This window comes from Melozone crissalis, unplaced genomic scaffold (genome assembly GCF_028551555.1).
Source record: "Melozone crissalis strain CALT ecotype California unplaced genomic scaffold, PUWL_Pcris_2 ptg000018l_1, whole genome shotgun sequence".
NCBI lineage: Eukaryota > Metazoa > Chordata > Aves > Passeriformes > Passerellidae > Melozone > Melozone crissalis.
In genome coordinates this window covers 9,279,330-9,296,164 of record NW_026535796.1, presented here as the reverse complement: position 1 = coordinate 9,296,164, position 16,835 = coordinate 9,279,330, and the positions used below count along the sequence as shown (strand labels likewise).

The 16,835-nt window shown below is 42.3% G+C and overlaps 1 protein-coding gene across 7 annotated transcripts in view; it reads right to left on the bottom strand.

The window, feature by feature from the left end:
• OSBPL5 (oxysterol binding protein like 5) overlaps nt 1-16,835 on the bottom strand; it is a 172,714-nt gene that overhangs the window by 21,160 nt on the left and 134,719 nt on the right. For all 7 annotated transcript variants that reach the window (XM_054275317.1, XM_054275318.1, XM_054275319.1 and 4 more), the window contains 3 exons: nt 15,603-15,687; nt 6,903-7,074; nt 1,582-1,801 (listed from right to left, as the gene is read on the bottom strand). In XM_054275317.1, coding sequence (XP_054131292.1) covers nt 1,582-1,801; nt 6,903-7,074; nt 15,603-15,687 — 477 coding nt within the window. The remainder of the gene's footprint in view (nt 1-1,581; nt 1,802-6,902; nt 7,075-15,602; nt 15,688-16,835) is intronic.

Genomic DNA, 16,835 nt, shown 5'->3' with positions numbered 1-16,835 from the left:
TCTCAAACAATGCAATCTTTTTCACTTGGTTTTTTGTGCATTTTTTTCTTATTTTAATGTAAGACTGCAGAGATCACTCTCTTTGTCTCATACACCCACATCAGCATAGCCTGTAATATTTGTTCAAACACTAAAATATCAGCCTTCACTACCACCACTTCTAGGGCAGTTTGTCATGTGAAGAAAGGTCATTTCAGAATAAGCAGCTGACAGAAATTGTTTGCTTTCATTTTGCCGCTGTGTAGTTACTCATCTATATTCAAAATTTCCTGTTTGAACCCCATTGCTATTTGTCTGCAAGAGGATTTGAGGGAAAAAAATGCACTGAAGAGAAGCTAGGTGTAATTAGGATATATTTGACTATATATTTTTTGTCAATATTAGTACCACACTTTCAGGAGAACATTGAAAGAAAAGTGTAAGAGGCTGGTGAAGGGTCTGGAGCACGAGTTCTGTAAGGAGCAGCTGAGGGAACTTGGGTGGTTTAGCCTGAAGAAAACAAAGCTGAGGGAAGATTTTATCACTCTCTAGAACTACCTGAAAGGAGGTTGCAGAGAGGTGAGTGTTGGTGTCTTCCCCAGGTAACAAGTAAGAGGAGAAGATGTGGCCTCAAGCTATGTCAGGGCAAGTTTAGATTGGATATTAGCAAAACTTTTTCACTAAAAGGATTGTCTAGCATTGGAACAGGCCTGGAACAGATGGTGATGGAGTCACCATCCCTGGAGGCACTTAAAAGCCATGTAGATGTGGTGCTGAGGGACATGGTTTAGCAGTGGACTTGGCAGTGCTGAGTTAATAACTGGACTTGGTCTTAAGGATCTTTTCCAATGTAAATTGTTCTACAATTCTGTGACTCTAAGAAAAACCAGCTTCCCAGCAGTGTGTTTCTTTGACGCACCAACAGGACCTCAGCTTCCTTGTTCAAAGCAGCAGGCAAGCAAGTGCTCAGAGCAGTGCTCCTCTGCTGCCTGCTCAGACTGACTCTCACACAGCACACTTGGCTGCCCCAGCTCCCTACCACTGCCTTCCTCGGAGGTGACATCAGCTAGCAAGGCTCTTATGTGGAACAGAAATGCATCCTCCTGCTGTTAAATGTCATGAGAAATGGCTTTCATATAAGCAACTGGCATTTAGCAATCAAGTGGCTCAAATGCTCCATTCAGACACAAAAAATAGGATGTTCCATGCATAATAAAAAAAGGCAAGTGTCATATTTTGTATCACACAAGGACTGAGTGCCCTAATTGGCCAGGACACATGCCCAGGATAACAATCCCCCCTCCTGCTGGCTCCATGAATGTGCCAATGCTGTGCAGATCTTTAATGCAGTAACTGGTTAAAGCAATCACTCATGCTGGAAATACACCAAAGCACAGTAGCAGAGCTGCTGTTCATAATGCAGAATTATTAAAGCACATAACACCATGTAATTTAGCAGAAAACTGTGCTTTGCTTTTCTGTTAAACACCAGAACTCATGAAGTTGGCTGTTACCCGCCACACAGCTAAAAGGCTGAAGGACAAACACATGAACAGACATTTTAACAGGAACAGGCAGCAATCATGATTTTTGTTTTCTTACCTCTCCAAATTCTTCATAGACTTGTTCAATATAAGTGGTCCCCTTCCTCCCTGGAGAGAGCTCCCCCTGGATTTCTGACTGATCGCTCTCACTTTCATTTGTCTTGCGGCTGTTCTCCTGTGCTTCATTCTCTGACTCCTCTGCGTTGTCTCTCTCGGACTTGTCAGAAAAAGCATCGTTCTCCAAGTGGTGGTTGTTCTCCAGGGTTGATTCATTCAACCTGCAACACACAGCTCATTACTTGCTTCAGTTTGATTTACAAAGCCACACTGCTTAAGCCTTTTAAAACACAGTAAAAACACTCCCAGGACTAACTAGGCTGTGCAGACCAGGACAGTCTCAGACACTGATCTCCTGAATAACAAAGGTTTTATCACAGAGAAATGAGGGATTTTCCATCATAATTTTCCCCTCCAAACTGCACTTTTCAAAAGGTGCCAGCTCCATTTACCTCTCCTTACACAGCTCTGCTGCTGGCTGTGGATGGGAGCCCACAGAGCAGAGGGATACAGAGCAAGTGCACTCCAACAACTCTACACTGCTGATAAGAGAACTGAAGTATCCATCAGGAGAGATTTTCCCCTTTACAGAAGTCGGTGGATTGCAGCACATACAAGAAGTATGATGTTACGAGATACATTTTCTTTTCAGTGCTATTGCTATTTTATTTCAACAGACGGTGGTAGTATGTCAGCCCTACACTAGAAAAGACAAATTTAAAAACTAATAGAAGCAAGTATTTTCTCACACACATACCCCTCCTTCATCCATTCCTTCCTCTGGGGGAATGTGCTTCCCCCAGATGATGCTGTGTGGAAGAACAGAGTTTAAAGCATGGAGTGGACAACTGCATGTGAGAAGAACTCCCAAATTATAACAGCATCTAAGAGAAAGCATGGAAGGCGTAACAAGTATCATGCCCAGTGACCCAGACTTCAGAGAATGCAAAAAATTCTCTCTCAAGTAACCTATAGCATCTCCACTTGAAAAAACAGATGTAGTTCATATGACAGATGGCAAACCTGATTGCACAGGCCAGAGGTCAGGTGCTGAAAAGTATTCACTAAATGCAGTTTTTTCAAGTGGTATCTATCATGGGAAACAGTTTTCCTTATTCATACATGTCTGCAGACACATTACCTCTTCCATGGCCTGGCCTAACTCCCATTTGCTGAGCTTCTCAGCTGGTCCTTCCTCTGAAAATATCTTAACTGAGACCTCATGAAAAATTGCTCTTGAATAGAGCAATAAAACAAAAGATTTCCAGCTATACAAAGGGTTTCAGAGGATCTAAACAGGCCCTGGATTCTGAAGAGTTTTGTAACTTCCTGTAGACTGTCTTCCTCTCCAAGATTTCTCAGTACATTTCTCTGTCAAGCATCAAGCTTCTCTATGATGGGCATTTTCTCAGGCCAATCTGGACATGTTCCAATTTTTACTAAGGATGAATGCTGAAAGTTTCCACCTTTGCTCTTTTCCCCACTGTTGTTAATTTCTGTTTTAAAAAGATAATTAGGCATTGCTAGGTAGAGCCCTATTAAATTAAAAAGAAAAAAGCAACAAAAAGAATCAAAACTCAGAACTGGCATCAGCTTTTCAGAAGATCTCAACTTCCAACTATGTACTGAAATAAACTCATGATTTTTAACTTGCCAAGCAAGCCACATTGTGACAGCCACAGCTCAGTTTCTGGCAGAGCCCAGTTTCTAGAGTTCTTTTGGAAGTGTCATCTTACAGCTTTCTGTGCCTTTAGAAAATCTTTCTTTTAATTCCTTTTGCAAATATATGTATGTCTGCATACATATACATATATACAGTGTTTATATATACAAATCACAAGGTTTTTTAATTGACAGTTGCACTGTATAATAAAACTAAGATCATTAATCACAGTCAATGACCAGCACTAATAATTTTCTATCAGACATTATGTGTCTTCATTGTTCTAGTGCCAGGATATTAGTTCTCTTTTTTAGCCAGCAGGCAGCAAATGTAATGAGTGATAACCAAATACACTGGAGACACAGATTACACACACATGAATTTAAAATAATAAAGCAGAAGAAAGATGAGGAGAGAGCTGTCTAGAGATATTATCCCATGATTCCTCACCACAGTTGTTTCCTGGATGGTATATCCATGAAATTATTTGGTTTTGATCATTTAAATACCTAATTTAGTTCTTAATTTTTCAATGATCAGGTAAACATGTGAGTGCTGTCTGTGGTTGCTTTGCTCCCTACACCTAGTGAAAATCTTCTCCATGGGGGAAAAATACTTGAAAGAACAGTTCATTATAAAGCTTTTAGTTCATGCTGAGATGCAGCACTTTTTTCTATTTCACATTTGTAAGAAGAGCAAGTTTTCCAGGGTCACCTGCCTCACATTTGGGAAGTATTTGAAGTTTAATGGAGTAAATTACTCTTTTATTAGTTTTCTCTCACCACCACCACCCTAGTATTTTTTAAGGATTTCAGATTTAGTCCAAGAGGGAAATCAAATTCATATCAAATTCCACTGAACTGTGCAACTGATTACCCACCACCATAAACCAGGCAAGACTTAATAAATCCAGAGCCATGGAGCCACTCTGGGGAGCCAAAGGAAAAACAGATGTTTCTCATTCTGAGGATCAAATATGAGATGCTGAAGTGCACCCAGGTTCTTTCTCCAAAGAGAATCACCACTGAATATGTGTGATATGCTAAAAACAAATGCCATGCCATGAGCTTGGCCAATCAATCAATGAAAAGATTTCCCAGGAGCTTCAAATGAGATTTGGACCAGAATCCAAAAGCTGGGGGGGGAAATGACTATGCTAAAAGTCAGCACTGGAGTTCCACCATGAACATGGGTAACCTGGCACACTTCATGGCTAATTTACTGTTTCAACATACTAGAGTTCTCTTCCAGCAGTGCTTTATTCTGTAAGTGGCATTCCTGGAAACATCAATTGGTGACCAGGACTTCTTTGGGCTTGATACTGTTCTTCTACACAAAGTAAATAAAAAAACTTAGGCTTTTGCAAACAAGTAACCAGCCAGACTCCTGGGGCTGCTGGAGATGAGGTATGGAAGCCACAAGAAATACAACTTCATATTAAGAAGAAGAGTGCCTTGTGCCCTAAAAGTCTCCTGTCTAAAATCACTGATTTACACAGTACTTAAGCCTTTGATTCACTCACACAGTTCTCTCTCTCATTTTTATATTTAACTAAAGACATGGATTTTGAAATCACTGTATAATCTTGATTTGTTTCCCAGCAGGAAAGGAGCAAAGCAGCCAGCAGACAAATGCAACTTTGGCTCAACAGAAAATCTGCTTTTGCCAGCTCCCAAGGGGGTTTTGTTCTCCCCATAATATCCATCATCTTCCCTTTCTTTTTCTGTTCTTGACAGAGTAGCCTGGCTAATTTGAACATAGAGTTAAATGTAATTAACTGGCCCCCTAACAACTGCATGCCAATTTAATTGGTAAGATTCCCTGTAGGGAAAGCATTTAATTAGAATGATTGAATCCCTGTGAGGAAGCCACTGTCACTGGCAAACCAAAACCACTTTGCTCAGCACTTGCACAGTTTGGGTTTTGCATTCTCCCTTATTTAAATGTTCTTCATTCCTTCAGGGATGACAGCAAGTCATCCTCCTGTCCTGCAACCCTCAAGCTCCCCTGGGCTTTAAGCACTGGGGAGTTTGGCTACACATTCCCAACAGAGGTAGGACTCAGAAAGGAGGGGGTACTGTCCAGATGTCACATGGTGAATGCCCAGCTTGAACCAGACTCAGCTAAAATTTGAGACTGTAAGAAATATCTGATTGCAACTGTGGCTACTCTGTCCTGCTGAAAACTCTGCCATGCGTGTTGCTACTACTGAGTCCCATATTTCAAGGGGGCTTTTGTTGTTGGACAACTAAGAGGTGAAATAGAGGCATCACTTAAGCATCATTCACATACCACATTCTGAAGAAATACTTTACTATAGTTTTAACCTTATCTTCTGTATCAGCTTATAGTAGCGATGGGTTTGCCCAAATATTCTGAGTGCCACAGGCTCCATTTTAATATTATGTATATTTCTGTACACACATCCATCAGCCAAAAAACAAGTCTACTGCATTCTTGAATTCATTATTCCACTGAGCACAGAGACTTCCAGACATAAGGAAAGTATTATGAAAGAAACCCATGAGCACAAGTACTAGGGCACATGATGTGGTAAGATATAAGATTTCCTTTTCTTCTCCCACTGCTTTTCAGTAAAGCTCTCTTTAAACTCTAGGTAAAAACCTGAACAGCAGCAGGACTGGAGAACACATGCTGGGATTACCAGAACCCATCAGGGCAAAGGGCAGACTGAAATGATGCCACCCCTTAGATCCCATAGGGCCAGAGGTACCTAAACACTCTGAAGAGGACTCAGACCCCTGTTGTTGTCATAAATGTGACCAAGAAAACCTTTTAAGGGTGAGGTCCTGCTCTGCAAGGCATCATCTTTGCAGACTGCAAGAATTGCTACCCTAGAAACTGCATAACTGATGGTGCATTGCTGTGAGCTCTGAAAGTCAAATTCCAATCAGCAGAACTAGAAATAGACACGTCCTCTCCTAGTTCTCACTCCAAAGGCCAAATGTCTATACCAGGAGGATTCTTGAAGTTGCTTATTCAGCTATAAGCAACAGAAAGGCCTGGGGCTTTTTAATGTGTACAGAGCTTTGATGTTCCAAAATGCTGCAGAATTACCAGGAATATGAATAGAAAGGAGGCTGTGGGGACTTCTTTCCCCTTACGTAAAAATTTATCTGATTCATCGAGGAAGAAATTGGACACCCCTCAAAACCCCTGCAGAGAGAGAAAGTAATTATAAAACTAAGGATGCAGTGTGTGCACTCTGCTGACTATAACACAGTATTACTAGGGAAGAGTACACATTATTAAAAAATAGATCAGACTCAGAGCCATATGTGCTTGCAACACACAGACATTGTTAGTGACTGTGTCTGTGTAACCACAGCAGCTAGATTCTGCAATCTTTACTCAGGCAAGCCATTTTTCATGCTGGCATCCCCAGACACCATTTTGGCCCAAGCAGGGGACAGAAGAAAGTTGTTTATGTACAAACAAACACAGCTGGGATTTCCCCCAGCCCGTGTGTTCAAGCATTAGGTGGCAGCACCCAGCCCATGTATTAGTGAGGGATGCAGCAGCAGAACACACAGGCTGGTTTTTAAACAGATTTTCTCAGTGGACTCTGGCTAGATTTTGCTCAAGTTTGAGTCATGTGCCACCTCTCTGTGCATTAAGCAGTAACAGCCCCATCTTACTGGAAGAACTCCTGGTCTGACATAGCACTGGAGTGCAAGAGGTGGTTGAGCCCCGCATGCGCAGAATCACTGGAGCAGTTCACGTCTCCATCCTTCCCCTGCTTGGAGGCACCGAGCCTGAAGAGGCTGGAGCAACGCAGGGCAAGCTCCAGAGCATCCAGCCAGCATCGGCCTGTGAAAACAAAAGGAATTATTTAAGCACAGCAGAGTAAATTACACAATTCATGCACTGCTTCTCAAAAGCTTCTTGCCTGGGAGTAAAGCTCATTATCATTGTAATTTAGGAAGTCACTGGGTACAATATATTTTTCATACATATGATCCCTAGGTTATCTTGCCAGGAATGGTGTGTTTTAGCAGCTGCACAAGTAACACATCTGCATGGGTGATACAGTGGGAAGCTCACCCCAACTCCCTCTTCCCTAATAACATCCCCTTCTCCCACAACTTGTTCACATCCCATTGCCCCTTTCTGATTTAGTCTGAGATGCAAGAAATCTGTGTGGGTACGGTGCTTCCAGAACACCCAGCATCTCATGCCTGCAAGTAATACACTCCCCAGAACACATTCACCCCTTGGCATCCCCACCTCATGCACTTCCCAATGGCAGGGAGATACCCGGGCACTGAGCTCTGTGGGAGAGATCCCTGCTTACCCTGGGATCACTGAACCACAGCCTGCTCAGAGGTCCCATGATGGCTGCAGTGCTGCATCACCATTCCAATCAAGATCCAGGACGGTCAATACGTGACAGAGTAATGGAGACTAGAAAAAGTTGTCAGGCTGTTCATTTTCCCTCTTTTTCTGCATTTTAAATTTATTTTTCCATTCCTTCTCTCTGCCTGGTCCATCAGATAATGTCTGCGGGGCATCATTGTTTCTTATCTTGCTGCAAAAAATCTTTACCTGAAGGGTCCATTTTGGAGAAATTGTAAGCATGGCACAGAGCCAAGACAAACTGCAGCTCCTATGCACAGCCACACTGGATTTCCCTATGGCCTGCACAGGTCCCACAGACAGACAGCAAATGAAAAGCACAGGAATCCAAGCTGCCCCTTGGCTCCTTTTGCAATGGTCCATACAAGGCTACAAAGCTGTGTGTTAAAGCCCCACCACCACAGTGCTGGAGCTGCTGTACTCCTGGAAGCACCTGAAAACAGCCCGCTTCTGTAGTGCAGTCATTAATGAGGCCACGACACCTGCAAATTAGCTGAACATTCGAGAATTGAAGTATCAAGGGAGTTATCCTCTAATTTCAAGCTTGTAAAACAGAGCTCTTCATTACACTTCTCAGAATACATTTCACAATAACTAGAAGAGTGATTGAGAGGCAGTGAAGGAAACAAAGGATTGTTCTCTAGCAATGGCAAGTGCTGCAAACAGGGTTTCCCTGGACCGCATTCATTCCTGGTCCCATTTGGCAAAATTTTCATTAAATTCTTTTCTATCACACAGCATCAAGCACATGCATAAATCTCACTGGGATCCTGCTGCTCTCCTGGGCAGAATTCCCATCAACTTCATAATTACCAAAATTTGGCTCTATAAGACAAATGACACCTTAAAAAAATCTGGAACATGCATATAAAGAAATATTTACAAATCTGAGTGTCTTTCAATGCCTGCTTCGATACAAAGCTGCAACCAGTAAAATAAAAACATCTCAAATCTTTGAAGAATTGCACTTGAACATTTAGCCATGAACACTGTAGAGCCCCATTCATATATTCAAATTTTATCCAATAAATTCCTTCAGCATCAGCTTATGATTTAATAATGACAATACAAATAATGTTTAATAAAAGATTAGAAAGGTTGAATGCTGTTGGAATTGATTTCACACTATTTTGTATTTAACAAATATTCTTGCATTAAGGCTTTACAGGCAGAGATTTATGCCGTTCTCTCTATGTGGAGGATTTGCATGGATAACCCATTAGAGCTAATGGCTGCACTGAGCACAAATCCACCTCCTCCCACATATTCCTTGTCCCCCAAACCCACCACTATGCAAATCTGTTTCAGGCTGTGCCTCACAAGGGAGCACACTCCTGCTCAGGCTCCCTGACTTGACTCTCCTCTGCTTTTAAAATTGCTTTTCTTTTCCAGTTCCACAGAGTGAGAACTCTGTGATTTGACATTTGGAAATGCTGCATATGTCAAGATATTTTTGTATTAAATAGGCTGTTAAAATCAGGTGCTTTGACAGGTAGGTTGATTTGTAGCAGCATGAGCTCTTTGAGGCAGCACTGAGGTCATCTCAGTGCTCTGCAGCTCTCAGGTATGCTCATTATCCTGTGATGGCTGAGGCAAGGGTGGCCCCAAGTCTCCCTCAGACATCCCCTGCCTGGGGATGGAGACAGAGCAGCCCATGCTGGCCATGGCCCATGGGCAGCTCTTTTACCCCCACCCCACTGCCACAGGGGTTCACTGGTGCTGCCATGACCATACAGGCTTGGTCGAAAATTTGGGGGTTCACTACATCACCACAGGAAATTTCTACACAATACATCTAGGGTTTCCAACTCTTCAGATAACTCCCTGGAAGGTGTTATGAGAAACCTGAGTCTTTTCTGAAGCCTTATTCAAGAAGCTTAAATTAAGAAAAAAACCCAAAACATTAAATATTCATTTTAATAGTCCCAGGCAGATACACAAAGCTTTAGAGGAACTTGCTCTGCATCAGCAGTCAGCATTCTTTGTGCCCTGCAGCACACAGAAATGGCATCAGTGTACACCCTTGTCTCCATTTCTAACAGAAACCGAACTGAAGGGATGCAGAGCATCCCCAAGCCCAGAAATGGGCCTTCAGCCATCAGGTGGTGCTGTGAATCCAAACAAACACATGCCACCGACCCAGATGGAAAACATGGGCTTACCTCTGCAAATAAAAAGGTTACATTCTCTGCAAGTCAATGGTGTGTTAATTGCAGCATAAAACCATAAAATTACACTCTCTCAATTACAGGGATTGCACACAAGATAAACCTGTTTCGTTGCTAAAGGCCTATAGGAAATATTTACATCTGAGTGACCTTTCTATTGGGCTGTGGTCTTCTGGATTGTGGAGATGATACAAAAATGCTAGCATTTGGATTACTTAATTGCTTACCTGACAACTCTACTCACTCCCTCAGGAGCTGCAGAAGGGGAGAAATGAATGTGGTCACATAATTAAAGGCTGTCGCCTACAGTGACGGCACTGCATGAAGGCTTCATGGCTACCCCAATTCTCACATCTTCTAATTTTGAGTGGGTGACTCAAATAGGGCCTTTTATATACAGGGTAATTAGATCAAAAAATAATGTAAGATCTGGGTTCCTTCAGAGCGGAATGGCAGCCCAAAAGGGTGCATATGAAGGAAGCAAAAAAAAGAAGTTACAATAATATTCTTTTAGGAGGTTTGAAGTGGCAATGCAAAAACTGCAATCAATTTTTCACACACTGTGGCCTAAATGAAGCATATGTTCAAATTCTGAAGAAAAACCCAGGAGTATGTTGTTAGCTTCTGGCAGAATCTCCCCACAAGCTTTTAAGCTCTTCTCAAATCAACTTATATAGAGACAGAGAGTTGTTTACATTGGAAAATACTTCTAAGATCATCAAGTCCAACTGTTAACCCAGGACTGCTAAGTCTACCATTAACCATGTCCCAAAGTGCTGCATCTGCATGTCTTCTAAATACCTGCAGGGATGTTGACTCAGCCACTTCCCTGGGCAGCCTGTTCCAGGGCTCATCCACTAAGCAGGTCACCTTGCCATGGAAGGAGATCAGGTTGGTCAAGCAGGACCAGGCTGGCTGGTCCTGATCCCTTGGTTTGAGGTGCAAATAGGAATCACTATGGCTCCTTGCAGGACACCTCCTGGGTCAGCAGGGCACTGCTGGCACCATGAAGAAATCTGGAGGATGCAAGGCTGAATAGCAGCAGGCATGTGCTTGCACCAACTCTTTTTTTTTTTTTTTCCACAGACAAAAGGAACTACTAAAACCAAGAGACAAAAATAATTTCTTCTCCCTCCTGGGAAAAAAAAAAAGTCAAAACAACAGAAGGTGCTTATGCTGCTAACCTAGGTTCAGTTCAAAGAAAAACTTGACTCTGTCCTAGTCTTTGAAGAGATCTAAAATTACAAAAATATCTCACAGGACAAAACCAGGCAGCACTGAAAACACTAAGCTATTCAGTTTTGAAATTCTTTGCACTCGCCTAGAAGAACTCATAATCTGATGTGCCAAGTCTATCTGCCACATTTTGCAGCAGCTGGTCATGGAGGATGCAGCCAATGTTCTCTCAGCACTCACCAGAAAGAAGAATCTGCTCTAGATGGAATCACACCCTTACACACAGAAATATCAGTCTGGAACTATACTTCTTTTCCACTGCATTCCTGTAGCTTCAGAACACCTGGGATGAATCTCTTGCCAATTAAGACTTCAAAAGGCTCACACTGAGCAACCACACATTCCTCCAGAGAGGCATCACTAAGGGAATATTATTCTTCTTGAATTATTAAAGTCCTCCAGCTTTGGCCTCATGCCTCACACTTACAAGATAGATGCTTTTAAAAATCAACCTGAAGTAGACTGTCACCTGGAAACGATGAATTCTTGCTCAAGTGCACACAAATCACAAATGGTGAGAAGAGGCTGATTTGCTTCAGTCAGTGAACATTAAGGTCATCGTGTTCAGCTGACTGCTTATTTTGCTGTACCACTTGGGTGCCTGCGTGCATGATTTCTCCCACTTTGGCTGTCAAGATGCAAGGATGTGAGCTCTCAATTAGCTGCAGGTGCAATTTATGCAGTGAACTTAATGAAATCTTGTTGCAGAAGCCTGGATTTTAAACCACTGTGAAAGGTCTAAGGAATATGAAACACAGATATAAAGCTAAAAAGATATTCTATTTTCTCCAGAGCTGCCAAGACCCAGAGATGTATTTCATTGTTAAATTGGTTTCAAATTGCAATCTTCCCTGTGGTTCTTTGCTTTTGTGCATGACCCTTATTTCAATAACCTAATTTCCTCCCCAGATGAGAGCATCAGTTTGGGGGGAAGGGCCAGATGCCTAGAAAAGAAACAACACTGTAATCCATCAGGATTTCCACACAACTGCATCCACATCAAGCACTGGAGGCTACCCAAAGCATACCTGAAGGAGAGGGCAGACAGAAGGAATAAAATGTAAATGTGGTTTACAATTCCACTGTTCAGATTTCAACTCTTGGTAATCTGCCACTTTGAATTTCATTAGTAGGAATACACCCTGTGGCAGCAGGGTCCATGGCACAGTGGAGATCCTCACTGTGAGACTTAAAATGCTTAGGACACATTAATTAGATCTCAGGGGCAGCTCCAGAATGGTCTGTGCAGGAAGCTTGGGACAGATTTAAACTACTAATTCTAAGTCACTCCTCAACACAAATCTGAAATGTAGACACAGTCACGGGTTTAGAAAAAGCAGTCTTCTTTTGTGAAACTGGTAAGAAAGAAAGACCATGCACTTGTACAGGTTGAGCCCTGTAGGCTGACACGACCTTTCCAGAGGTTGATGTTTAAAACACATCAAAAAGCAGACTGCAGCTCTGGTCTGTGAATGTGAAATCTGCTGTAGCTGGGCAGTGGTTCTGCAGATCGTCCAGAAGTCATGATCTTAAATCCTACCAACAGCCTGTCACAGATGGTACAGCAGAGGGGAAAGTGGGGATTCTGAAATGCTGAGAGAAAAAGTAGGCTATGTAACTGCTGATCATCATAGAGTTGCCAGGATGGCTGAACTGTACATCTAACATATGCAGCAACTCAGTATTTCTCAGCAAGTCAGAGGCCTCCATGAGTTAGTTATATTTGCCAAGTGCTTTGTTGCTTATTTTCCACTACCAACATGGGAGACTGTGTTAAGAATAACACAACAAGGACACCTCCCCAGAGATGCTGTAGATTCATTCAGTATTGCCCTACGGGGGAGATGTGAAAACACCTCAAATATACACAAGGGCCCAGATCCCACCTGCCTCAGTTGTCTCAGCTGGCTTAGCTCATTTTACCTCAATCTCCTGTCTTTCCGGCATCCTCTAGGTTTCTCCAGTGTTAAAGAAATGAAACAAACTCAGGGACTCCCTTTTGGAGAAGCCTCTTTGCAACAGGTGAAGCAACATAACAGTCTAAAACCATTTCAGTCCTGTGTTCTGAGCTTAAAATCAAACCATACAAAGTGCAAAGTACAAGCCTTAATTTCCTGCAGTTAATACAGAATTCCTTACATGTAGCAGTTTCTGCTCCTTGTATCTGTGTCTGCATATGTTTTACATGACCTACTGACATTAATACTGTCTCCAAGTCACTCACATCTCCATGTATGACACCCATGTTTGGCCCTTTGTCAGGACACAGGTTTGGGAGAAAGCTGTTCTTCCCTCTTGTCTGGAGATTCACATCCTGCCCTTCCTACACAAAAGATGCCAAATTTCCACAGCTCACTGACCTCAGCTGGGAAGTCAAATACTCTCATTCAGCTGAAAATTACACCACTTTTCATGCTAATATTTCTGGTGCAATTGAGTATCAATTTTTTTATTTTTTTGTGAAGTCCACTGCTAAACAGACAGATCCCAAAGCTTTGGCTTTCATGATCACCTCATCAGACTCAGAATCTACCAGGGATAATGTGGGTGCTCCTAGAACAGGTGGCTCTAGGGCACTGCTGGTGCTGTTCAAGAACTTGTATTTTGTCTTGAATCAAAGGCCCTAGTTACTTTATACATACACATTTAGGGTATTTGATTGGGAGGCACCTCATTTCTTCCTCCTTCCCTTGATCACATTAGCTTTCCATCTAACATTAGGATCCTACTGGAGAGAAGCAGCAAAATAAACGAAAATCACACTAAACTGAAAGTAACTCTATTTTGATTTGCCTTGCCTCTGCATGCTTCCCAAGAATCTTGGCTCTCAAAATGTGTTCCAGTAACTCACTATTTTAAGCTCTTTTGACACTGGAGACATGTAATAATTCACTGGGCAGAAAACTTCCCACAGGTATTTCAACACTGAAAATTCTCGTGTTGTATGACCCAGACCAAGAGATCACAGCTAGAAAAGTCTTACCTCTGATGATCTCTTGGGAGCTATTGCTATCTTAGGAGCAATAACTAACTTAATGTTAGTTAGAACAAATCTAAAGCTCTTCTACTCCGTGTGACTGGCCTATGGCAGACATAATAAAAAGAGAGAGTAGAAGCTCAGCCACAGGTCTCTTTGCCTCTATGGTTTAATCATTAATAATTAAACTAGTAGAATGACAAGTGCATGGGTCTCTAAGGAAATAATATTTTATAAAATCTGGATTGACAGACAGTTGTTGAAGCTATTTGGTTGCCTAAGAACTCTGTGGGATTGTTCTGTGTATCTGTTCTGTGGGCTGTGTGTATAACCAGGGTTTGAAATGCCTCTAATTTAGCAGCTCTACCCTACAGCACTATTTTTCCCCACAAGAGATTATTGCATCAATCTATCTCTTTCTAGGCAGGTGATGTTTGGAGCCAGGTTAGAATCCTGTATTCCTTTACACAAATAAGCTACAAAAGCAGACTATTTTAGGAAATAGATGTGTTTCTATGGGCCTGTATAAGTTCTGCTTATTTTCATATAATTTCACTGCACTGACATCTGCGAGCAGTTTTCAAGGTCACAATGGCGTCCCTCGCCATGAACTGTCCTCCTCTCACTGCAGGAGGAAAATAGCACAGAAGTCTGCAATGAAGGAAGGTTTCCTCCTATTCTAAGTGTTACGCCAAAGGTGCATTTGCATTGTTTCATTTCCATCCCTCAGGAAAATGTAAAACCTTATCACTGGACCAGGACGACACTACTTTCAAAGCCCATTTCACTCCACAAGAAGTCCTTATGTCCCTAAAGTTACTCTAGATGAGACCCAAAGAACATATGGGATAGATGAGCCCCCTTAGTGGGGTAGGTGAAAATATCTGTAAAACGAACAGCCTAGGTTAATTTGCTATGAAAAAAAAATTAGACTAGTCTGAAGGTCAAATGGAATGAAAACATGGTTTTAATCTTCTTATCTACTTATAAATCACTGATATTTTACATCCTCTGAAGTAATTTATAGAGATTTTCACATAGCAAGCTGGCATGTCTGTTACATACTGACCTAAATTTACCTTCTATAATTTTGCAAATTCCCAGAATAGTATTTTACATGTGGAGTCACCAGCATCTGGGCCTGCTATACTGCAAACCACAGCACAAATAGTTTACAGTAAAATTCAGGTGGCTGAAAGGCATCTACTGACAGCTCTTCAATATTACCATGCCATTTTCCTTCAACAGAGTAAGATGTAGGCAGATAAGACCATGAAGTCTCTGCTCAACTGAGGACACAGAGCTCTTTTTGCATCAGTTTTGGGACTTCTGCCCTTTAGTTTACACTGACTTAATGGTTTTCCCCAATGAGAAGCCTAAGTCCTTCTTCCATACACAAGGCCAGAGAGGTGGCTGTTCAGTGAGGGCAATGAAATGTGCCAGAACTCTGCTTGACTTGTTTTGACCATTGCTAAGAGCAGTCTTTCAAGCTGGGTGAACCACCATTTCTTCTTTTATACACTTTTTTTTAAAATCAACCTGTTTTCTTAACTAGCAGGGAGTCTGCTATCTGGAGAAAGCAAACAAACCCCCAAACTTACCATCTGATTCGGAGGCTGCTCTGAAAATCAAGTAGCTGCTGGGAAGAGGCTGAGTGATCGAACCGACGTTTTCTCCCTTGGGTCCCTGGAAACGCACACAGACAGAAAGACGTAAGGCATGGAAGCTGCAATGGACTGTTCAATGCCTTTCCACCCTTCCCAGGCAGAGTGTGCATGTTTGTGATAGGAAAAAAGGCAGGAGCAGATGGAATAATTTGGAGAGACTCATTAGTGATCACAATATTGCCACTGCAGCTCCAAGGCAGCAATGAGCTCCTATGGTAATGGGGCTTGGTCTAACCTATGCTCAGCCCAAAACCTGCTGTGTTTACTCTGATATGCAAGAGTGGAAAGATCTTATTGCTGCCACTTGGGACAAAATCAGTCAAACCTTTGTACAACACCACGTGCACCGGAAGGAACTGCTCCATGAGGCGCACGTGAAGTCTCCTGGCAGCCAGACACGCACATGAAACACTTCACTCACCACCACAAATAACAGAGCCCCCAGCAGAGAGGCAACAGCAGCTCTCCTGGAAGTAAACAAAGGGGAAACTCCATCCTGAGTCTGTGAGAAAGGTGAAGATGGGAAAACCACAGACTGAGGACCAAAGGTTTCCCAGCAAGGGCACATTCTACTGGGTTGCAATCCTTCACCTTTAAGTCCAGAGAACCCTTAGGCTGTGGTGCCTGTGGGGACAGCCACTTCAGGCTTTGCTCATTTTATGCTGTCTTTCATTTAGAAGCTGTGGCAAAAAAATAAAAAGTGTCTCGTAAACATCCTGCCACCATGCTTTCAGCATGACCCTCCAGAAATGATCCCCAGGGAAGCAAAGTTCATCCTGGATGAGACACTTCTTTGAGCAGAACTACAGGCTCCCTCCTTGATCTCCTCCCTGCTTCCTTCTCCTCTGAACTCCAGAAGATGCTAAAAAAAAGCAGTTCCTAAATGCAGTGAACACAGCTTCATAGTCTTCATGGTATGGACTTTGTGCCATAACCTAAAATACATAAATAGAAATCTCTCCTCCTTCATTGCATTTTCAAAGTGACCCAGCTCATCCTCTTCCTCAATTTGTTACAAATAACATAAAAGCAGATCTTTTTTCAAATATGCAGACATTATGTCAGAAATAAAAACATCACCAATACTGAGTGACCACTATGTCACCTGCAGGGGGGAGCAAGATGATACTCCAGTACAGATTTCCTTGACTTTCTAGAGAATACCAC